Source organism: Eptesicus fuscus, chromosome 22 (assembly GCF_027574615.1).
Source record: "Eptesicus fuscus isolate TK198812 chromosome 22, DD_ASM_mEF_20220401, whole genome shotgun sequence".
NCBI lineage: Eukaryota > Metazoa > Chordata > Mammalia > Chiroptera > Vespertilionidae > Eptesicus > Eptesicus fuscus.
The window spans coordinates 34539867-34563784 of NC_072494.1; the positions used below are offsets into that span (position 1 = coordinate 34539867).

General features: G+C 47.0%; 1 protein-coding gene across 1 annotated transcript; it reads right to left on the reverse strand.

The window, feature by feature from the left end:
• Positions 1 to 8321: 8321 nt before the first annotated feature.
• Positions 8322 to 17856, reverse strand: IL19 (interleukin 19). The gene is made up of 7 exons (XM_008154275.3): positions 17843 to 17856; positions 17342 to 17414; positions 14487 to 14624; positions 14276 to 14341; positions 11473 to 11625; positions 10460 to 10534; positions 8322 to 8878 (listed from the first exon to the last, which is right to left on the reverse strand). Exons 1-7 carry the CDS (start codon positions 17854 to 17856, stop codon positions 8783 to 8785), a joined length of 615 nt encoding a protein of 204 aa, XP_008152497.2. The 3' UTR covers positions 8322 to 8782.
• Positions 17857 to 23918: the final 6062 nt, after the last annotated feature.

The window sequence follows — 23918 nt, forward strand, 5'->3', positions numbered from 1 at the left end:
CTTGTATTTGAGTCCCAGGATTCCACAGTTTAGAGAATGACTTTGACATTATTTCATCTTTTTGGATTGCAGTTTACATATCTGTAAAATGAAAGCAGTATTTTATAATATTTTATAAAATATTGTACATATTTTATAATGTATAATGTATAATGTATAAATTCCTTTCCAGTTCTGACATTCAATGTCACTGTGATTCTTTGTTATTCTGCCTTTTGGATCAGGGCACTCTCTTTCATGTCTTTTAATGTCTCCTAAGTTCCTCAAATGAAGACCATAACTTTTCATTCTAATGTTTGATACATGTTAAAAATATGTGTGAACATCTAATCTAAATATCTCTTGAGCTCATACTTGTTTTTTTCTTTTTATTTTACTTTATTTCTTATTGTTGATACCATTAAATGTCCCCATTTTCCCCTTCTTTGCCCACTTCCTGCTACCCTTCCCTTCCCTCTGGCCATGACCACACTGTTGTCTGTGTCAATGGGCTATGCATATATGTTACTTGGCTCCTTCACCTTCTTTCATCCAGTCCTCTACTCTCCTCTCCCCTCTGTCTTTTGTTTTATCATTGGTGCTAAATAAACAATTTCTCTTGATCAGCCATAAATGAGTAAAGTAAAATCGAGAAACATGATCTGACAAGAATACTTAAAATCAAGACTTTCAGGAAATATAAGCAGTACCTAGGCCATTCAATTTATTTTCATTAGCCAAGAAGAACCCAAATGCTTTGTGTTAAGTTACTTGTAATGATTAATTAAATGTCTTTATGTTCAATCCCCCCAATTTAACTTGAATAATCAAGTGTCTTCTTTTCCTATATCAAAATGCTTTATTTTTTTAAAATCTATTAAGTAGATCCCATTCCATTCTCCGTACAGACACCAATTTAGTTCAATTCTGTGCCGAGCCGGCACAACCATGGGTAAACCTGAGAGGGGGTGGTGAAGGATTTAGAAAAGACAGACAAGAGAAAAAAGCTGAGTATGGGTGGGACGCTGATGGAGAAACAGCACCACGGCCTGTGAGCTGAGTCTTTATTTTATAGCCAGACTAGCGTTCCCATTGCAGGAAAAATCCTGCAATAAGGTTTCCTGCTGCACTCTACCCCGCCCTGCCTGCTCTCCTCCCTTGTCCCCGCCCCGCCTTCTCCACCAGCCCCCCTGCTTTTCTTCCTTCTCCGCCAGCCCGCCCGCTCTTCTTCCTTCCCCCCCCCCTCCGCTCCTCCCTTCTCCCCCAGCCCCGCCTGCGCTCCTCCCTTCTCCCCCGCCCCGCCTTCTCCGCCAGCTTGCCTGCTTTTCTCCCTTCTCCCCCGGCCCCTCCTCCGCTCCTCCCTTCTCCCCCTGCCCCTCCTCCCCCCAGCTTGCTTGCTTCTCTGCATCTTTGCTCCCTTCTGCAGCTCTTGGCTTCTTTCTACGCTGTCTTGGTATGCAAATTAGCCACCATCTTTGTTGGGGTAATTTGCATACTTGTCCTGATTGGTTGGTGGGCGTGGATTGGCTGGTGGGCGTGGCTTGGCTGTAGCGAAGGTGCGGTCAATTTGCATATTTGTCTATTATTAGGTAGGATTCCACGAGGCAAAGTAAGGGCGTGATCAAGATGTTTACAATGTTCTAATCTACTCAATTACATGTACCTGAACTTTATCAAGCCCACATCACTCAGCCACGTGGGACCACAGGTTCAGACCATAAGGTCAAGCTTACAACTATAGCCTTTAGCTATAATTGTGCTGGGAGGGCTTTGCCCTCCAAGCTGGGACATGCACTTTGCCACGAGAGGATCGTGCCCTCTCATTAATCCCAGGCTTGAACCTGTCCAAACACTGTAGCCGCTCTCCACACACTTCCTCTATAAAAGTTTTCCTACCTCACCCTAACCACTCTATCTCCACCACCAATTCCCAAGGCAAAAATGATCCCTCCCAGAAAGAGATTGAACTATAGCCTCAATTAGTGGTAGAGAGTGATGTGGGTGAACTTAAGAGAATTTAAGTACATTTTTTTTAAAATAGAGGCCAATTAAACATGTAGGAGGAATCAAGAATAGTAAAAATTTAGCTGACTGACCACATGCATTTTCCATCTGTGTAGGTCAGAACTATCTGATATTGGCACTGTCATATGGTTCAACCTAAAATTATTATTATAATAATGTATAGATTTTCCTAAGTCTGGTACCTGGGGTAACTATTAATTACTCTGTACACTATAATCATTTTTGTATGTATATATATATGTGTGTATGTGTGTGTGTGTGTATGTATATATGTGTGTGTATGTATATAAATGTATGTATGTATGTATAACATATAGTGTATATGTAAGTAGAGTATATAACATATAATGTTTATACACTAATACATATTCAATGTAGATATTATCATAAAATCCCACTAAGAACATAAGCTCCTTGAGGGCTATAATTGTGTCTGTCTTACCACCCCTCTATTACAAACACCTGAAATGGATCCTAGTTTATGGTAAGTTTTGGATAAATGTATTTGAATATATTGTTATTTCTATGGGACAGGTATTTTTTTCCCTATGAGATAGGTCTTATAACCCAATTTTCTCACAAAGAAACTTAAGCTTAATGGTTGAATGGGTTGCCCAATTCATCCAGCCAGTAAGTAACGGGATGCACTAAAAATACAGCACCTCTTCCTACCGTTGATGTGAGGATAACAAGGCCCAGGGGGCAACATGAAGATTAAGGTGAGTTAGTGGCAGAATGGAAACTTCAAGCTAAGTCTCTTAAATTTTAATTCATTACTCTGTGCATTAAACTGTGTGTCCTCGGGGACAAGAGGGCCTAGAAGAGCAGTGGGAATGGGGGTGCCAGGAAACAGGACTCCTCGTTCTATTTCAGGGCCTACTTATAAGGAAGAGTCCCAACAGTCTGTTCAGTTAGGAGAAGAGACCACGCATCTCATCTGTCTGAGAACCTCTGAAATTCACACTGAATCTACAATAACAGGAAGAACCTCCCTCGCTCTAGCACTTTCCACCATCCCTCCCAGGAATCCGGAATCACTGGGATGATTCTATCCTATCATGAGAAATACCCAGCTGCTTAAGCACCCATCTCATAGGCGATAAGCAGGATGGGTGCAGTGATGGAGCCCATGAAGCAAACAATGAGTTGTTGCAACCCGTCCTCAAGTCCTGAAATCAGAATGTTTTCAAACTTCCCAATATAACGAAATTCACTGCCTTCTTGGAAAATTCATTTTAATCACATCATGTCTAAGAACCAGTTCATTCAGCACTGCAAATGATTACCAGAAATGGTGTTGCCCTGCCAGTGTGGCTCAGTGCCTGAGCATCAACCCATGAACCAGGAGGTCACAGTTTGATTCGGATCAGAGCACATGCCCAGGATGTGTGTGGGCTTGATCCCCAGCAGGCGGCGTGCAGGAGGCAGCCAATCAATGATTCTCTCTCATCATTGATGTTTTATTTTTCTCTCCCTCTCTCTTCCTCTCTGAAATCAATAAAAACGTATTTTTTAAAGGTATCTGGAACATAAAAAACAATCTCCAATTTTTTTTTTTAAAAAAAAGGTTGTTACTATTGAATGATTCTCAACTTTTCTAATCTTATTTCCCAGAAACACTGTTGTGGGAACTAGCAAGTGAGACAAAGCAAAAGGCACCAGCCAGGCCAACAGAGCTTTCCTCTAGGCCTGCACCCCCACGAGGCCCTGGCCAAGGCCTTGGTAGGGGTGTTTGCAGTTTCTGTGCGGCCAGCCAGGCTCCAGGCAGCCTCCCTGATTCTCCCTGCTGCTCAGACACCCCACCGACAGGCTCGCCTGCAGTCCATCCTCCCTCTGTCACAGACTCTTCCCAGTGGAGGACTGTCCCTTGACTCTGTCCGAACCTTACTTCACTCATGCCAGCACGATCCTGGCACACGAATCGCTGGACCTTCCCCAGGCAGCTGTGAACGAATGTCTGCCTGTGAGTGGCAGAAGCAAAGGGCTCCAATGAGACGTGGGGGATGGTGTGGCTGGGGCGGAGACATAAGGATGCATTTCATGAGCACATGAAGCTAACTTCAGGAAACAGGGTTTCAGAACTGGGGGTCAGCATATAACCAGTGCCAGGTAATTATAAAGATAAGCTGGGCAGAGGAGGAAAAAGAATCCCTTCTTATGAAATAAACTCAGCTTCCTCACCAGGGCACCTTTGGGCAGGAAACAATGGTCTAAAGACCAAGAAGAAAGCCCGGCCACTCCCTGTGTAGTTCAAGCATGTCAAACTCAAAGGCAAACACAGGCCAAATAAACAAGGCATGAGTTTGCCATGCTTGTTGCTTATTGTAGTTCATTCTGGCACCAGGTTGCCTGGATTGGAAGCCGCTGGTTTTGCTACTGATGAGCTGTGTGACTTCAGAAGTTTCCATTCTGCCACTAACTCTCTGTGTCCCAGTTTTGGGGACCCTGCTATGTTGCAGGAATTCTCTGGAGAAAGAATGACAGCAGTGGGCCTACATACTACTGACATGTCTAAGTTTCGAGGACCATAATGAAAACCATGGCAAGTCCTGAGCGTGCAGTTCAGTGCTTTCCCTGTCTATGATGCCCTATGGAGGGCATCATAGCTGCTGGCATCTGAGCTTCCTGCCCAGTTGCATCACTTTTCAGGGAAATATTGGCATCCGGGTTCTGAGGAAGAACCTCCACTCACTGGTGACCAGGTAGAGGCCTTCCCAGGGCCAGGCCTGCGGTGCTGAGAGCTTGGCCTGGCAGCCCTGCCACCTCCCTCCTGGGCGGGGATGGGAGGGGCAGCTGACTATCAGAAGTTCCCCTAACTCAAAGCCAACAGAATGAGTGACGTCATTTCCTTTTCCTGCGTTTTTTCCATCTTGCTCTGTTTAACCAGCTCAACTTGCTGTCATTCTTTCTCTAGAGGATTCCTGTAACTTAGCGGGGTCCCCAGAATTGGCTACTTCCTACTGCTTCAGCCCCTGGGAAATCCTCTCCCAGACATGAAGTCTGGGAACAAAACTCCAGCCTAGCCTTGAATGAGCAATTTCCTCACCTGGGAGAATGGCGATATATGCAATTCCTTTCCTTATAATTCCACAAACAAACAAGGAGACTCTTGCCAGCACCAAACAAAATGGCCCAAAGGTACCAAAATGGACAAGACATGGGCGCTTGGGACCTCAGAGCATCATAGGGGAACAGACCCTCTAACGCAGGGGTTCCTAACCTGGGAAAGGTGGATTGGAAAAAAACCACATTCTTTTTTTCTTTTTCCACTAACCTCTGTTCAAAGCATTTCCTCCCATCATGAGGCTGGGAAACAAACACAAACCACAATAGTATTAGCAGCACCTGTGCATCTGTCACTGCTAGAAATCACAGCTATTTTGTATCCTATTCCAGCATTATGTTCCTCGCAACTTAGACATGTCAGTAGTGTGTAGGCCCACTGCTGTCATTCTTTCTCCAGAGAATTCCTGCAACATAGCAGGGTCCCCAAAACTGGGACACAGAGAGATGAGTTAGTGGCAGAATGGAAACTTCTGAAGTCACACAGCTCATCAGTAGCAAAACCAACTGCTTCCAATCCAGGCAACCTGGTGCCAGAATGAACTATAATAAGCAACAAGCATGGCAAACTCATGCCTCGTTTATTTGGCCTGTGTTCACCTTTGAGTTTGACATGCTTGAACTACACCGTTGACAACAATGTCACTGAGGTGAAAACATGACTCACGCCTTCTCCTTTACTCCTCATAATAAGGCAAAGGACACCCAATTAAATGGACGAAGAAGTGTGAAGTCAAGTAAGTTTCAACGACACACCTAGAGTCATACAGCTCTAGTTATGGAACTGGGATTTGTGAAATTAAACAAGGAAGTCATTAGACTGAGGTGAGACTAATGCCATGGCAGCCTGAGTAAGCAAACTATAATCTAAGCCTGGAAATGCCTCAAGTCATGAAATCAAAATGCCAAGGACAGCCAGTCCCAACAGCCACGTGGGCTTTATGCTGTAGCCAATCAATTTCCTTTCTTGGCTTTTGCACCTTCTCTCTCTGAGTCTTTCCCCTGGATCCTGTCAGCGGAGCGCTCCTTCTGGTCTGGCACTGCCTGATTCCAATAAACACTGATTTGCTCAAATAAACTTGTAAAGCTTTTGATATGCCTCCATTTACCTTTTAATAGTTCCAAACTCAGAGTGTCCTACTCAAAAGCCTGGGTCCTCAATCATGATGAAATGCGGCCTGCACCTCTTGCATGCATGATGGGAGGTTGGGAGAGGAGGAGCCTTACTGGCGTAAGGAGCTGTGCCTGCATGGAGGACGGGTTGTTACAGGGATGGTTGTAAAGGAGGAGAAGGGGAAGAGAGAGGGAAGGAGAAAGAGAGGAGAGGGAGGGAGGAAGTATTAACTCTTGCCTGCCTACCTCACTTTGCCCACTTCCCTTGTACACCTGTTCTTTCTCTCCATCCAAACTTGAAGAATGTGTCCTGACTCTTGTAGTCCACAGAGTTGTGTTTTTGGTTTTGGTGGTGTTGTTTCTTGTTTTATTTATTTATTATTTTTATTTTTTTTATTGATTCAGAGAGAAAAGGAGAGGGAGAGAGAGATGGAAACATTAATGATGAGAGAGAAGCATGGATTGGCTGCCTCCTGCATGTCCCCTACTGGGGATTGAGCCCGTAGCCCTGGCATGTGCCCTGACCAGGAATCGATCTGGTTCAGAGGTCCACACTCAACTACTGGTTGAGTGTTGTTGTTTCTTGTTTTTGTTTTCACAGAGTTGGTGCTTAATAAATACCTGCTAAGGAACCAAGTATAAAATTCTTTCCCAAACCATTTCTTCTCCCTCCTCCATCAGCTCCTAGCAGCACCCTTGAGAAATCTGGGCTCACCTTTAACCGCCAAGGTGCAGGGGAAGGGAGCCCATAGCTCATGTAGGACTGTGCCAGGCACACAGAGGTGACCTGCCCCCATCAATTCAGGACAGAAGCCTTGGAACCAGACCTGGCTCTTGGCCTGGTGTTCTTCACACTACACCTGGCAGCCTCCCCCTGCTGGGGTTACGGTGGGGGGCATGGGGTTGAGGGGCTTCCCCTCACTTGGTGCTCACAGCAGCAATTGAGACTGGTGTCGTATCTCCATTCTACAGAGGAGGACACAGAAACTTAGAGACACACGTAATTTGCTCAAAGTCAATAGTATTGGAACCAAGTCGTTCTGACTTTAGGGATCCTGCCTTGTCCACTAAAGCACGCTCTGTGAAATCTCCTTCTCAGGTAGAAATGAGAAAGGATGTTTCAGGCTCAGTGGATAAGGCTTCAGACTGTGGACCAAAGGGTCTGGTGTTTGATTCCGGTCAAGGGCACACACCTGGGTTGCAGGCTCATCCCTGGCTCAGGCCCTGGTCGGAGCGTAACCACTCAATGTGTTTCTCTCACATCGATGTTTCTCTGTCTTTCCCTCTCTCTTCCACTCTCTCTAAAAATAAATAAATAAGACCAATGGAAAAATATCCTCGAGTGAGGATTTTTTAAAAATAAAAAGAAAGGATACTTCAGCCAACTGGTCACGGTAGAGATACCAACCCAGGATGGCAAGTATAAAATGCTTATTTCAGCAACTGGCACATGACAGATGCTCAGTAAGTGTCAATTGTCATTGTCCTTAACCATCTGAGGAGGGTCCATCTACAAGTTGGTGCCCATTTTGGCCTTTCTCCACTGTAGCCTGGGCCCAAACTCCTCTACCCAGGATACCCCAGCTTTATCTCCATGACAACCATGCATCTGTAGGAAACACTCTTCTCTAGCCCAACTTATACACACACACACACACACACACACACACACACACACACACACACACACACATATATATATATATATATATATATATATATACACACACACCCATGGAGACTTAGGGTTAGAGAAGATGTTTCTAGGTTGGGAGCAGTAAGAAAGAGAGGACAGAGAGACAAAGACGAAGTCAGGCAGAAAGAAAAGGCAATGACACAGAGAAAGAGGAGGAAAAGAAGAGTGATGTCTAGGAGAGTCAGTGGTCAGAAGCCCTCCATCCATCTTCCTGATTCTTATTCAGAGGACAGGGTGCTGGATGGAGACTTTAGAGACCCAGTTTGGAACTCTCCTCTCTTCTCATCCCTCTCTACGCCTCAGTTTCCCTAGTTATTTATGTTCTTTAAGGCCCCATTCATTTCTAATAGTCACCATTTATGATTCCTTAACTGACCCTCCCTCCCCCCACAAATCAGAAGACACTTTCACTAATTGGTAAAAAAACAGAGTTTATTAAGAAAAATCAGTCAGTACAATATGCACTACAGGATATCACTCAGCTCACATCACAGACATGGATCAACAAGCTCACAATAAATTAGGGGAAGCCAGTCCTTTTCCTCCAGGATGGCCCGCGAGACCTTTCAAAGAACATATTTCATTATAAATATGACAGTAGACCAGTAGGTTATTTTCAGGTGGGGCCAGACAGCCTGGGACTTCCAGCTACAGAGCCAGATCCATCCAAACCTAGATTTTGCCCTACAATCCCTCAGCCCCAGAGGAGAGAATTCTAAATCCGCAGAGAAGTTGCTTTAAGATCATGCTCATTTGCATTAAAATGGGGGTCTTCCCCATCTCCCTGTCCTTCAATGTAGGCCAAGCACCTCAAACTCAAAGGTTCCCGTGGCCACGAGTTTGACCTGCTTGAGGCTGTCTCCTGGAAACCTCCCAAGCTGTTCACCTGGGCAACCAGATTCTGTGTCAGGAGGCAGGAGTTCCTTGATAATTCTTGTCGATCCAGGCCAAGAAGACGTCCAGCTCTCCCAGAGACTTGAGGGCAGCAGACCTGACCTCCAGCTGGAACCAGAGAGACCATGAGAACCTGCCTTTCAGACCCTGTAATCGTTTTAAACCACTTTCCCCATGTTCTGGTCCCCACGAGGTTTTCTTTTAATTCATCAGTTATATTTGCAGAGTATACAGACCCCAAATTATTTTCCCAACAGGCAACCCAAATTGTTTGCCACAAACAAGCAGTTAAATCATCTCAGAAACTTATCAAAATTAAAAATTCTTCATTCTTTGCCCCTTGTTTTTCTTTTTCCTGTTTTTTTAAATATATATTTTTATTCATTTCAGAGAGGAAGGGAGAGAGAGAGAGAGAGAAACATCAATGAGGAGAGAGCGACACTGATAGGCTGCCTCCTGCATGCCCCACATTTGGGATCGGTCCCACAACCTGGATATGTGCCCTGACCAGGAAACCAACTGTGACTTCCTATTTCATAGGTGGACGCTCAACCACTGAGCCATGCCAGCCAGGCTTTTTCCTGTTTTTCACAGGGGAAACAGAAATTGCCTTTTCTGGACAGTTCTTTAGCTTATTTTCTTTTTCCAATTAGCTTTAAGAGGTCTCCATCCCAGGGTGCTGTGCAGTGAGCAGGGAGAGCTTGTTTTCCCCATTGGACGTATTAAAGCACCAAAGTCCCTAAGGATCAGTGTCCTACCCAAAGTCACACAACCGGTAGTGGAACTAGAACCCAAGTCTCCTGACCTCCTCCATCTCCTCTTCAGCAGACTAAAAGAGCCCGAGGGCATGGGATCGAGTCCTACCTTCACCACTTAGTTGCAATATAAGCTCAGTTCAGTTTCTTAACCTGTTTGTGCCTCAGTTTCCTAATTTGTCAAAAGCCAATAACAGCTCATCTCACTGTTGTAAGCACCAAATGTGTTTATACTTGTACTAAGCTTAGAACAATACTTGACTCCTAATAAGAACAATAGGACTCTTAGCCATTGTTGTAACATTATCCTATGGGACCTCCCCATAAGGAAGCAGAGCTCTGAACAGCTCTCCCCACCTCCTTGCTATTCCAATAACTAGCATCTCTAGAGAGTGTGGTTGAAATGCAGAATCTTGGGCCTCATTCCAGACCTACGGAGCCAGAATCTGCATTTTAACAAACATCTCCAAATGATGCACATAAGAAGCATCGCTTCTACCTCCACCTGTGTATGAGACATGCATCCACCGCCGCATGAGCAGCCTGCTCTGCTGCACCACACAGAACACTCATGCCCATTACTGGCCACAGTGACACCTGGCAGGTAACATGCTTCATGCAGAACAGCTTCCAATTCACTGGAGATCTCGCTTCCTCCGGATCACCCCCATCTTAAGCAGTATGTGCTTTCCCCAAAACTTAGATCTGATACGTAAGGGCGTAAGAAAACAGTGGAGGGATGTGGGGGAGGAGAGCCCAGGAAATTAGCAAATCAGGTAAGACCAACACTCTGTATGTTGGCACACACAACTCGGGAGACCTGCAATAAATACTTGGTGAGTGAATGAGTGAATGAGTGTGAGTGGAGTGGAGGCAGAGGGTGGTACACGCCCACTTGTCATCCCCATCGTCCCTTCTTCTTCCCTGCCCTCACCTGATTGTAGTTGTCATGGATGATTCTGGTTGCATTGGCAGCTTCCTGCCCGCAGTGACACAGCCTCTGCTCCTGCTAATAAAGTGGAGGCAGCACCCATGAGAGGACCTTCCCATCCTGGCCCGCCATTTCAACTACCTCCCCTCCTGAAGTGATGTTTCTCCTTCTGCCCAAGGTGAGCGCCAGGTAAATAAACTCAGTGTGGAGCAGCAGGGGGAGTAAGGCCTATTTGTAGAGTCACCCTACAGAGCTTTGGCTTTCTCTGGGTTGACAGATTAAAAGAGCCAGGAAGGTAGGTGCCAAATCCGTCTTGCCCCCACTCTGAATGCAGCGCCCCACAAGGCAGGCACCCAATAGATACTTGTTGGGTTCGTTAATTAAATAATTGATTCAATGAATCTTAATGTAAGTGGGACAGGGGTCATGATTCCTAAGTTTTAGACTCTGACACAGAGAGGTGAAGTAACCCGCCACCAAGTCACACAGGAAGTCCTTGGCGGGGATGGGGCTACAGCCCAGGATGTCTGCTGTCCTCTGTTTCTGTTGGTTTGTTTGAGTTTGGTTTTATTTCTGATGTTTGGTTTTAATAGATAATAATGAATTACAGGGGATCCTTAGGGGAAGGCTATATTGAGAACCTACCCAGAGGTTATAAAAACCCCAAAGGGACAGAAACAAAGACAGCAGGGGTGTGCCTAGGATAAGCCTGGAATGCCCCTCTCACAGGCCAGGCCTGGGGTCACCTAAGGGATACTTTGACGTAAGTGGTCACCCCAGGAGGACTATCCTCAAGGGAACTTGGTTCTGGTGAGGTGTTGGCAGGGAGGAAGCCCTGGGCAAGGAGCGACCACTGGAAGAGGCTCCTGACAGTTCAGGCTCCTGACAGTTCTCCCCATGGCGGATGAGGGAGGGAGTGTCCTTTGCCATGTGAGAAGGCGACTGGGGCCAGCACAGCCCGGGCCCTCCCCAGCAGACAGCGCGCAGATGCTGGGAGTTCTGATGTGGGGACTCACGCATTGCTGCAGAACCTTCTGCATGTAGAGGAAAGAGTTGGCGATGCTGCTGATTTTTCTCAAGATCTGGGGGTTCAGCTCCTGATGGTCCTTGAACACCCTGTCCATGTAAAACGCCAGGAGGTTCTTGGTCACACAGCACACATCTAAGGGCTACAGATATGAATCAGAGAAGTCCAGGGTCATTTCTTCTTTATTATCTTGGAGACCAAAGTAGCCTATTTGAATAGGAGCAGCCAGGACCAAGATAACTAAAAGTTAATTTTATTTAATTCATATTGATTTCAGAGTGTCCATCCCTTGTTACACTGAAGCTCCTTATGATGAAGGCACTGAGGAGAGATTGTGGTTCACCCACTCTTTTTATAGGGCCAGGAGATATATTAACAAGGGGTGGAGCCCAGTCAGAGACCAGATTCTCTCTACAGCATCCCCAACAGGTCACCCCTCAGTTCTGTTTAGACCCCTCCAGGAAGCAGGCACCTGCCTTTTGAAAGCATCCATGTCTGAGCAGCTTTCCTGAAAAGCACTTCCTTACATTGTGCAGAAGTCTGCCCCTCTGAAATGTCTCCCTTTGGACAACCTGGATTTACTCAGTGGCTGTTGCTTGCCAGGCTTATGCTGGGCACATATTCCTTCTATCGCAATGGCATTCCTTCTGTTGCAATGCTCGGCTCTCCTCCAGTCTGTCCTCTCTAAACCGCAGGGATCATTTGATGGGGCTGGGATGTGCAGGAATGGAAAGTGGCCGCTGTGGAAATGCTGCATCTGAGCAGGTCCGCAGCTGGCAGAGGGCAGATCTCTCTAAGGAAGGGCTCCTGAATTCCCAGAGCACAGCTCAGAGCAGATGGCCAGGCTGTTTCCTTCTAGCAGCCTGCTGGATCAGTGAGTTGCTCTGCAGGAGGCTTGTAGCTCAGTCTGAGGAGGGAGGGATCTACAGCAGAGATAGAGCCTTCATCTTCATTAGCATTAATGCAGCAAAACCGCGTTGGCCCCAGGGGTAGCTTTTCCTGGATGGCAAACACTACTTGCCACACACACAAAAAATGCTCCTCTTCCATCACTCCTGCCAGTTCCCTTAACCAAAGGGGCTAAAGTGGCACATCTCTTTTATCAAGTAGGAAAAGGGGGAGACAGAAATGTGATAAAGTCCAGCCGGCATGGCTCAGTGGTTGAGCATGGACCTATGAACCAGGAGGTCAAGGTTCGATTCCCGGTCAGGGCCTATGCCTCGGTTGTGGGCTCAATCCCCAGTTTGGAGAGTGCAGGAGGCAGCCTATCAATGATTCTCTCTCCCTCCCCCTTCCTCTCTGAAATCAATAAAAATTTTTAAATTAACACACAAAAAATGTGAGAAAGACCTGAATCCTCTTGGACCCTTTTCTCACATCCCATCAGCTATTTCTAGACCTTGAGAGAAGAATGTGGAGACAGAGGCATGAGACATGGGCCCACCAGGAACTAGTCATTCTCCCTCCCAAGGTATCAACTTGGTCATTTGAAAATTGTGGTTTTGGAATAGGTAATCTTTAGGGTCATTTTCAGCTGTGATATCTAATGAGTTTCTTGTTCAGCTGGCTAGAATAGTAGTCCGTAAAAGGCTGCACAGCTGTTACCACAAATAAATCAGGCCCAGTACTGACTAGAAGAATCAGCGGGTGCAGAGAAGCCGCAGGAAAAAAAGTAAATCATTGCAGATATAATGTATACTCTGCTTCATACATATTGAAAAACAAAAAAATAAGATCTTTCTAGAATTCTTACAAGGACTGAAGGAGCTCACTTATAAAGGCATTTCTCAGTGACCCCTTCTGTAAGTGAATGATCACCTCAAAAGCCAACTGTTTGGTAACACACTCTCATCAGCTGTGGTCTGGACCATTGGACGGGTCTCGCTGGCTTTCCTGCCTCGGGCTGTCCATTGCAAAGAACCCCATCAGACCGCCTTTCTACAAGTTTTGTGGTCATATAGCCTTTGGCTCAGAAACCTACAGGGACTCCTGTTGCCTCTGTGATAAGCCCGAGGCTTAGCCTGTCACGGAAAATGACTCCAATGTATTTTTCCACCTCATTCTCTCACCTTCATGTCCCTTGCGCTGCAAGCCTGGTTGCCTTACCGTCCCCTGACACAACCATTGATCTTGTACACCCATTCTCCCATGCTGCCCAAACCTCTGCCTTCCTTTTATCCACTAACCCACAGCCTTCTCAGCCTGTAGGTCACGGCTCCTTTTCTCAGCTTCCCCATGAGAGCTGCCAGAATCACCCTAAGCCGCAGGCATCCTGCCCACTTTGAGCATGTGGCCCCTCACTCATTCTCTGGGTAAGTGGCGCTTCTTTAATTCCTCCCAGGAGCTTCTTTTTTAAAAATGAAATGTATTGGGGGTAACAATGGTTAATGACATTATATAAATTTCAGGTGAACAACTGTAAATATGACACCCGTATGCTCCAGTGTGTGCTCACCATCCAAGACCTATCTCATTCCGTCACCATACATTTGACCCCCTTTACCCTCTTGGTCCTTCCCCACCCCCAAACCCCTCTGGTAACCACTACTCTGTGGTTTATATCTAGGGGGATATAAAACAAAAAGCAACAAACAAACCTCATAGATACAGACAACAGAATGGTAGCTCCCAAGGGTTCAGAGTTCCTGAGACAGGAGTGTGCCCTAACGTATCTGGTGATTAATAAAAAGCTGGGAGCATTTAGAGGACACGGGAGATTAGGAAAGAGACAGGGACAGGGCCGCTTCGCCGTGAAAATAACAATACAGGCAAGAGCAGACACAGGCCAGTACCTTGATGCTGTGCAGGGTCCCCGATGTGGACAGGATGGTGACATTTTGGAAGGTGTCCTTAGCTTGCTGGGGAGGAAAACATAAGAACGCGATGAGTATCCCATATCTTCCTGAGACACGAGAAACCATGAGCAGGTACTTGTTCTTCATGTTTGGACGTAAGGTGAGGCACACGCCCTTGCCCAGACCTTCACCCGGAGCCCATACTCACGATGGCTCCTTTGATTTGTTGGAAGCTCTCTCCTATATGGCGCATGTCCATGGCAATCAGACATCTCCTGAGACCTCGGGTGTGCGCTGAGCTCAGGAGGAACACTGTGCCCAGGAGCCAGAGGGAAGCCTTCATGTTCTGCAGGAGGGGTGGAAGTCAGCTGCCCGGCCCGAGTGGAGAGAACGAGAGAGACCCCTGATGAGCTCCCCCTTGGTCCTCACAGGGCAGGCCCGGCAGCCACCAAGAGAACAGACTCAATGCCCCAGCATGTGGAGTCCAGAGGCATGTGTCTCCTCCCCTGGCTTTCTTGACGCTATTGAGTGAGCCCTCCTCCTACCCCCATGCTCCCACATCCACTCTAGGAAGCACAATACTGTTCTCTCTCTTGAGCGCTTTCTCTCTCTCTCTCTCTCTCTCTCTCGCTCTCTCTCGCTCTCTCTCTCGCTCTCTCGCTCTCTCGTCCCAGGGATTGTGTCCGTGAGTGCATATCACTCTATTATGACTCAGCACAGCTCACTTTGAAAAGCATTGTTTTTAATCAATTAAATAAGAAAAACAGCGTTGTAATATGCCCTAGGAATTAGGCAACAGATCTAAAAAGCCATAAGAGCACATTTGTGTGGTTTTCTTTTATTTGCCCCCAAAATAGGCGGCACCCTTTTATTATCTGCTTAAAATCATCATTTGAAGCCAGCTATGAAGATGTCACCTCCTGAGGAAGATGGGAAGGAAAGAAGCAAGCCATCTCCTAATAGCTAGCCACAGGGAAGAGAGAGAGGAAGGCTGCCCCCGCCTCCCCTCGGTCTCCCTCTGAGCCGGGGAGATGAGGGTCATGTTTGAGCTGGCCGGTCCCTAGGCAGGGCCAGACCCTGAGATGCCTTCTCGCCCTTCTGCACCGGCTTTCTCTGCCTTTTTCGTGTAACCGCTTCCAGCTGGTATGTGACCGTGGAGGACAGGGAGGCACCCACATAGGAAGCCTGTTAAGGGGCTGCAGAGCACCCCCACCTCCTGCCTTCAGTTACAGTGGCTCTAACTATAAAGCACATACGTTGGTTCCAGAGCGGGAGCCGCAGCTGTCCCCGTACCCCACCACCACTCCACATTTCTTCCTTGGGATTCCCACGCTCTTTTCCAGGAGGGCCAAGAAACAGCAGATCCTGCTTAGGGAGCCATTCCGCCTTATCCCTCCTGGCCTCAGCATCTCTCCCAGTGAGAGAACCGGTGTATAATGAGACCTCACCAAGCGGGGGGCATGCATCACACCACAGAGCTTGCTTGCTCCTTTTCCAACCTCTCTCTTTGTGACCAAACCAGAGTACAGACCCCACGGGCAGGGATGTCTGTAGATTCCCTCAGCGCTCTCTCCCCGCTAAAGGCAACTGGGCTGCTTCTAGAAAGCCAAGTGACTGGGAAGGGGGCACAGTTTTTCTCCTGACAAGGTAACAGCCAGAAGCAGTGGGACGTTCCCTGCTCGGCCCCTGCTGCCAGGGGGCCCAGGCATCTTGTGCAGGAGAAAGATGCCTCCCTCGGCTTGGCCACTTCAGACATCTTGGCAGATTCAAATACCAGTGGTAGCAACATTCATCATGCGTGCCATATGTCAGGCACTGGGCCAGGCATTTTTCCGAATTATTTCATGCTTACAACCACCCTCTCTCCACTTTACCAGAGGCAACGGAGACTTAGAGAAGTGAAGGAACTTGCCCAAGGTACGTGGCCACCAAGTAGCAGGGCCAGAGTGAGAAGGCAGGCAAGCTGGCCCTGGACCCTCTGGCCTCTACATCACCCCACTGACAGCTCTGTTCCCTGGAGGATCTCAGCTGGAGATGCCCACAGATGCCCTCATGCCGGCCAGAAAGAAATGCCCTTCTGATTGGGTAGACGGAACTACAGATGCTCCTTGCAGTGAAAAAGATATTTAAGCCCGGCCGGTGTGGCTCAGGGGTTGAACCAGGAAGGTACCATTCAATTCCCAGTCAGGGCACATGCCTGGGTTGTGGGTTTCGTACCCAGTAGGGGTACGTGTAGGAAGCAGCCAATCAATGATTCTCTCTCATCATTGATGTCTCTATCTCTCTCTCCCTCTCCCTTCTTCTCTGAAATCAATAAAAATACATACTTTTTAAAAAGATAGTTAATACTACAAAGGATTTAAAAGAAGATATAAAGTGCCCAGCACAGGCCCTAGAATAAAAAGGTTATAGTAAATGTTAGATTCCCTCCCCATTCCCTGCCCTTTCTTCTTTCTTTTCTTCCTTCCTCCCGCCCTTCCCCCCTCCCTCCCTTCCTTCCTTCTTTCCTTCCTCCCTTCCTTCCTTTCTCCCTCCCTCTCTTCCATCCTTCTTTCCTTCCTCCCTTCCTTCCTTTCTCCCTCCCTCCCTCCCTTCCTTTCTTTTTCCTTCTTTCCTCCCTCCCTCCCTTCCTTCCTTCCTTCTTTCCTTCCTTCTTTTCCACTCTCCATCTTTTCTTATTGAGAGTAAGGTACCAGAAAGTTCACCTCTATATTGAGTACCAAGCACCTGGGACATCCTAGGCCCGTGGTCAGCAAACTGCGGCTCGCGAGCCACATGCGGCTCTTTGGCCCCTTGAGTGTGGCTCTTCCACAAAATACCACGGCCTGGGTGAGTCTATTTTGAAGAAGTGGCATTAGAAGAAGCTTAAGTTTAAAAATTTTGGCTCTCAAAAGAAATTTCAATCATTGTACTGTTGATATTTGGCTCTGTTGACTAATGAGTTTGCTGACCACTGTCCTAGGCCATACACAATGATGGCAGGCCACCTCTCTGCAGCTGTAAAGGATGAGGGTGAGGATGAAGATGAATAAGAGCCTGAGATGGGGCTGGCAGGAGGCTCACCTGTCTCCGGGTGCTCAGGCTGCTCCTGTGTCTGCTCTCTCGGTGCTCTTTGCCACGTGGAAAGGGTGGGTTGCTTTTATGCAGGTGGATAAGAGGAAATGCTGTCAAGGTGTATTGGGTGGGTCCACCTTTGGGAGATTTTTTTTCCCCCTTGTTTCCTTAGCATCTCATTTCCTTAATTGTTTTCTTTTCTTTCAACTTTGAAATAGAGTTGATTAATCATTATGAAGAAATGCTTCCCTCTCTGGGTCTAGACATGCAGATTCCAGGAAAAATAAACTCCCCATCTACATGCAAATGAGAATTTCTTGCAATCCTGTGTCCATAGAGAAAAATCAAGGTTAGGTCACTTTCCTGAGAGCTGTGGCAAGCCACCAACTGTACCTGGCAGGCAATCTCAGGAAAGCACTCTCCTGCCAGCCACACCCTGAGACTGCAGGTGCCAGTGACTGTAACACACCCCACCTGCCCAATGGCTCACACAGCACCTGAGCAACCTACCAGGTGCCAGGCATTCGCTACTAGTAAATGCTTTATGTGCATTATTTTGTCTAACTTCATGGAGAATGTTGTGGGTTTTCCCCTCAGGAATGCAAAGGATTTCTTTGGACATCATCTCATTCCTCTTCATCTTGTCCCTGGATGGTCATTTCATTCTCAATGAACACACAGAGAGAAAATGAGACTGGGGAGTAGAGAGCCTAGAATACAGAGCCAGGAACAGAGCCTGGAATCCTTGCAGTTGGGCCAGAAGATCTTGTATCTAAATTGCTTTTATAATATATGTTTTGATTGATGTGAGAGAGAGAGAGGAAGGGAAAGAGAGAAAGGGAGAGGGAGAAAGAGAGAGAAACATCAATTGTGTTGCCTCCCATACGCATCCCAACCAGGAATCAAACCAGAGACCTTTCAGTGCACAGGGCAACACTCAACCAGCTGAGCCCCATCAGCCAGGGCTCTAAATTACTTTTTACACAAACTCTACACGATGAATTCTCCAAGGATCAGGATTTGGGGCGATGGTGATGGAAAGTTAGGGTATAGAGTGTCCCTCCCCCCAACACAAACTCTCAAAATAAACAGAGCTTGTTTTTACCAAATGAAGCAACTCTGGGGTGGAATGCAATTACAAAGGGTCCCAAGGGCCCTTTGGACAACGGGCTGGTACAATGGGCTGGACCAGGCTCTGCCCTGCCAGACCGGTGAGCCAGAGTCGTGGACAGGCACTGGCAGAGAAGGAAGAGGGACAAGGAGGACTGGAAACTTTTATGGGGGTAGATGCAAGGAAAAGGAGCCTCGGGGGCTAGGAGCCTTGTTGCCCAGCAGCTTAGACAAAATGAAATCATAATACATGTTGAGGGGAGCAGTAGACTGGAGCTCTGGATTTAAAGCCCGACTCTCCTTTCTCTGTGAGACACTGGGCTGCTTACCTTTCTGAAGTGCCATAAACTAGGCGAAATGAAGTGTGAGGATTTGAATGAGCTAATGGAGTTGGTCCACAGAAAGTGCTCGATAAATACTATGTATTCTGATGTTATGCACAGGCACCGGGAAGGAGAAGACACCATTGGTAGGAGTTAAACATAAGTGTCTTTCTGCTCCTTCTTGGGAGGAGAGAAAGAGCTACTCTGGAGTCCAGAGATCTCGCCCACTTCTACCCCTGCTTCCCTGGGGAGGGGGAGGAGCAGGCGAGCTGAGCGCTGCTTCCCAGCTGGGCCTGAGCTGCCTGGCTCAGAGCCTGTAGATGGTGGCCCAGCCCCACATGTGAGCGGCTTGCCTAACCATCCCTGGGACTCTGACCCCGCATTCACCCCCTTGTGTTCAGACTGTCTGTTCTGACCCAGCTTTCATTTCAGGGGGACGGTGTCATTGACATGAAACTGGCAGAGGAAGGAAAAATGAGCGATGTGTTTCAAGCTGCTTTCCCGCACGCATGGAGGGCCAGGGCGGCTGGGACTGTGGCTTGGAGGCAGCCAGCCCAGCCTCGGCTGACTGTCTGCTCCCCGTGGCTGCCAGAATGAAGACAAGCCAGCTCCTCTCTGTGCCTCTGTTGATTCATCTGCAAAATGGTGCTCATGACTCCTGCTGAATATTCACCATGAGGGCATGTGTGTAGATTGAAGGATTAAGCCATTAGCATAGCAGCTGGCACATAGTAAGGGATTAGAAGAGGATACCCTTTGTCATTAATCTGATAGCCTCTAAATTGGGAGGAAGAAAGGACAATAAGAAACGACTTCTCCATCCCAAGCCTTGCTGCCTAACACTTAACATAGAAAATAAGAGACGCGATGGAGATGGAATGGCATCCCTCTAGGACTGAAGTCGCACCATGGACTTGCTCCACAGGCGTAGGGTTGTCTAGCCTTAGAACTGGGTATTCTAGAACTCCACCCACTCCTGGGATACCAGCGCTCGGTTTTCCATGTTAAATGGGGAAGCAGGAAGAATGTGAAGGGGGACCAGGGAGCCAGCTGAAGAATGAATGCTCCGAGAGACGTGTACTGGACACAGCTCTCTCCCACTTCTCAATCCCCTCTCCCCGTCCTCCCCACCATCCACTCTGATTTCATGAACGTTCAGGGTGGTGCCGGGGTAATTCCCTCTTTATAAAACAGTGCAGGCTGCTCACTCATAGTGCTAAGTCCTGGAGCTCAGACAGAAGTGAGCCAGGCACTGCACAACTCCAGAGGGCGCCATGCCCACGGCCTTCTACGGGAACGAGGCTCCGTGGAGAGGAGCGAAGTGTGGCCCTACTGACTGGTCTGGACGAAAGGGACTAGGTCTAAGTGAGCAATTTCAGTCACAGTAGAGGGAGAACCCATCACTGTGAGAATACAACGCTAGAAAGTATGGTAGAGAAAGGATCTGTGGAAGAAAGAAGCATTCATTCTGATGGTGCATATTCACTTGGGAAGTAAATAGGGACTTAACACCAGAAAGAATATAATTGTTCAGACGGCTTGGTAAACTTCTGGCTTGTATATAGCTTTGAAAATAAAGCAAAAAAAAAAAAAAATGGTACATTTCCCAGTTCTGGGGGCCCTTAAACCTAAACAGTTTCTCATCTGTTTGGGATTTAGAAGTGAGAGAAAAGAGAGCAGAGAGAACCCAGTTCCACGTGCCCATTGGAGCAATGGGCGAGGGAGGGCTGTCAGTCACAACACGGAGGGGCGTGCTGTGCTCAAACCGCCATCCCTGCCTTGCAGCTCGGTGCCCTTTCTCACCCGCTCCGCCTCCTCATCTGGGGAGCAGGTGGAGTGGAACAGAACGTAAAGTAAAGCCGTGGGGAACCTCAAGCCTGTTTGACAGGAAGGGTGATGTCACGCTCCCAAGCCATGCTGTTCTGACTTGCCTTCACCCAGGAAGGCGATGGCCTGAGGAAATGCAAACTGGTGCTCCTGAGTGGTGGGGAGGGGAGCACAAACCCACCTGGGCACCTATGCTCTATCAATGAGACACCTTCCCGTTGCCCACACAGGGCTCTCAGTCAGGCCTGCTGATCCAGAGCCTCAGAGCCCAATAGACCTTATGTCAATGGGTTCTATGGCTCAATTGCCATGAAACAGCCCTGTGGAGACATGGGAGGGGGAGCCTAGGTTGGGTAATGGGAAGAGCCCAGTATTTGCCTGGTCACTGACCCTGTCTCACGCTAAACCGCCCATCTTCTCCTAGACAGCCAGACTTTCTAAAATGCAAACCCACCCTGGCCAGTGTGGCTCAGTCGTTGAGCGTTGACCTATGACCTGGAGGTCATGGTTGGATTCCCAGTCAGGGCACACGCCCGGGTGCAAGAGGCAGCTGATCAATGATTCTCTCTCATCATTGATGTCTCTCTCTCTCTCTCTCTCTTTCCTTCCTCTCTGAAAAAAAAAAATAAATATATATATATATATATATATATATATATATATATATATATATATTTTTTTTTATGTAAGCCCAGTCTTGGTGCTTCTTAGCTAAAACTCCCAGCATGGCTCCCAGGGAGCCTCCAGGATAAAGGGTGAGCCCCTTCCCATGGCATTGGAGACCGATCATAATCCAGACCCTGCCCACATCTCCCACCTCATCTCTATTGACTAGCCCCCCACACCTCACTGTCCCCTCTCACCTAGAAAGCACTGCCCTCACTTTTCTGCCTTGCAAACACCTCCCCAACTTTCAAGACTTAGCTGCAGTGTGACTTCTTTTGTGAAATCTTTTGTCTCTTCCTTTCTTCCCCCCTCCCCTTCTCATCCCTACTCCAGAAGCCACTGTGCCCACTGCCTTCTTTGGAATGAGGCTCCATGGGGTTGAAAGTGTGGCCCTACTGGATGAATTTGAATGAAATAGATTAGGTCTATAATGAATACTTTTGATTCCCTACCCCAACCCTAGCTGACTGCTATTTCTTTCATATTCCCACTGGATGGATTTAAGATGCCCAATTAACCTTGGATTTCAGATAAACACATTTCAGTGCTTACGCATCTGAAATTCCAAGTGAACTGGGTGTCTTGTATTTTTATTTGCTAAATCTGGCAATTCTCTCCTGAGCCCTCTATAGACTTCAATGCCAGCCAGGGCCAGATTCAGCTTAAATGGGCCCTATAGCTCACGGGTTGCTTTTTAAGAAAAGAAATTTTAAAATGGAAGTACAAAATTAGGGACAAATGTGACTATTTACTTAGAACAAGAAATAGATCATAAGAAATTGCAAAATTTTAAAAGCTGACAAATACCACAAGCACCAGAAAGATAGCTCAGCACTGTTATAAATTAACCACCTGACACCTCTGTGTTTGCTTCTTCTATGTCAGTGGCTTTTAACTGTTATTTTCTATAAAGGCAGCAAAAAATAAGTCAGTCTTTTCTCTGACACAATTGTTCAAAATTGGGTTTTTGGTTTTGATAGTGGAAATGCATAAAATACACTACAGGTTTGTGCCCTACAAACACAGAAATTCTGATAAATTCTGCCTCATAAGATTCCCATGAAAAGGGAAAAAAAGCAGATGATTCATTTCTAATCGTATACATGGCATTATTAAGTAATTTTTTCCACTTTGACTAGATTTTAATAAGAACCAAATCTTTGGCTTCCAATCTTACATGCCCAATGCCTGGAAGAAATTGAACACACTTCCTTCTGGCTCATACATCTCAAACCTCGCTTCTCTCTTACCACCCGCACACTTCCAGGAATGAGAGTCAGCACAGTGCTAGGAGGGAGCGTTCCTGGGTGCCATTCTCACACCATATGGGCTGCAATATCTTAACCACACACAGATGTGATTGCGATCCATTAAAGATGTTTCTCTTAAAGACCAAATACATCTCGGGTCGATTACTCCTTAGCCAGATCCCCTAGATAGTGTGGCCTCTCTAATGTCACCTGACTTGAGAGGAAGTGAGACAGAGGGGAAGTCAGAATCAGAAAGGACACTGATCTTACTGATTAAGGCCAACGCTCCTTACTCTTGTGAATTTCATAAGAACATATGACCTTGTGAACCCATCGCTAGGGCCTCTCAAGGAACTTGAAGGGAGAGCATGCAAGGGAGGGGCCCAAAGCTTGACTTTCCTTAGCTAAACAGTAAATCCCTGCTGGCCACAGACCCTGGGATAATATATTGTATTTCTTTGCATTTTATAACTTCATTTTGTTTTTAATAGAAGATTTGCACTGCGGTCTGTTGCCCCAGTCCTCCCTAACTCCCTATCCTGTACCCTATAGGCAACAGCTTCCGACGTTCACCTTCCTCTTCTACTATTTATCTCCATAATTGTAAGGAACACACTTTTATTGCTGTTTTTTTAATTCTTGATATTTGAAATGATCTATCAGCTTACTACAATGAAATATAAATATTTAATTATTTTATAATACCCCATAGAGCCCTGGCCAGTTGTAAAACTGGCTGATGGTTAAAGCATCAGCCCATGGACCTATGGGTCACAGGTTCAATTCCATGTCAAGGGCACACACCTGGGTTGCAGGTTCAATCTTGCATGTGGGAAGCAATCAATGAATGTTTCTCTCTCTCTCCCCATCCCTCCCTTCCTTCCACTCCCTCTAAAAATCAATGGTTAAAATGCCCTCCGGTGAGGATTAACAATAAATAAATAAATATAACACCCTATACAAACATGTGCACTTTCCTCCCCTATCCGACCAATATAAACACATCATAATGACGCCTCTTCAGAGGCAACGTGTCACTCAAGTCCACTCATGGAAGCCTGAGCCACTGGGTGAAGGCGAAGTCCTGCTTGCTCTCCTGACCTTGTGTCTCAGCTCCCTCCAGGAAGAATCAGAAGAATGGAATCAGGTCCAAATGGTTCATGTGTCTTTCATTCCATTATCTTATGTCCCTCCTGGTCACAAACTCAAAATTTATAGACAGAGGAGCCAGACTAACAGTAGAGCAAAGAAGTATTGAGCATGTATCTCCGCCAGGCACTGTACGAAGCACCTGCGTGCATTATCTCTTTTAATCTCCACGCCTGCTCCATGAGGAAGACAGTTTTTGAGTCTATTGTTGTAGAAGAGAACGCTGAGACTTAGAACTGTCAATGAGCTTGCCCAAGGGCA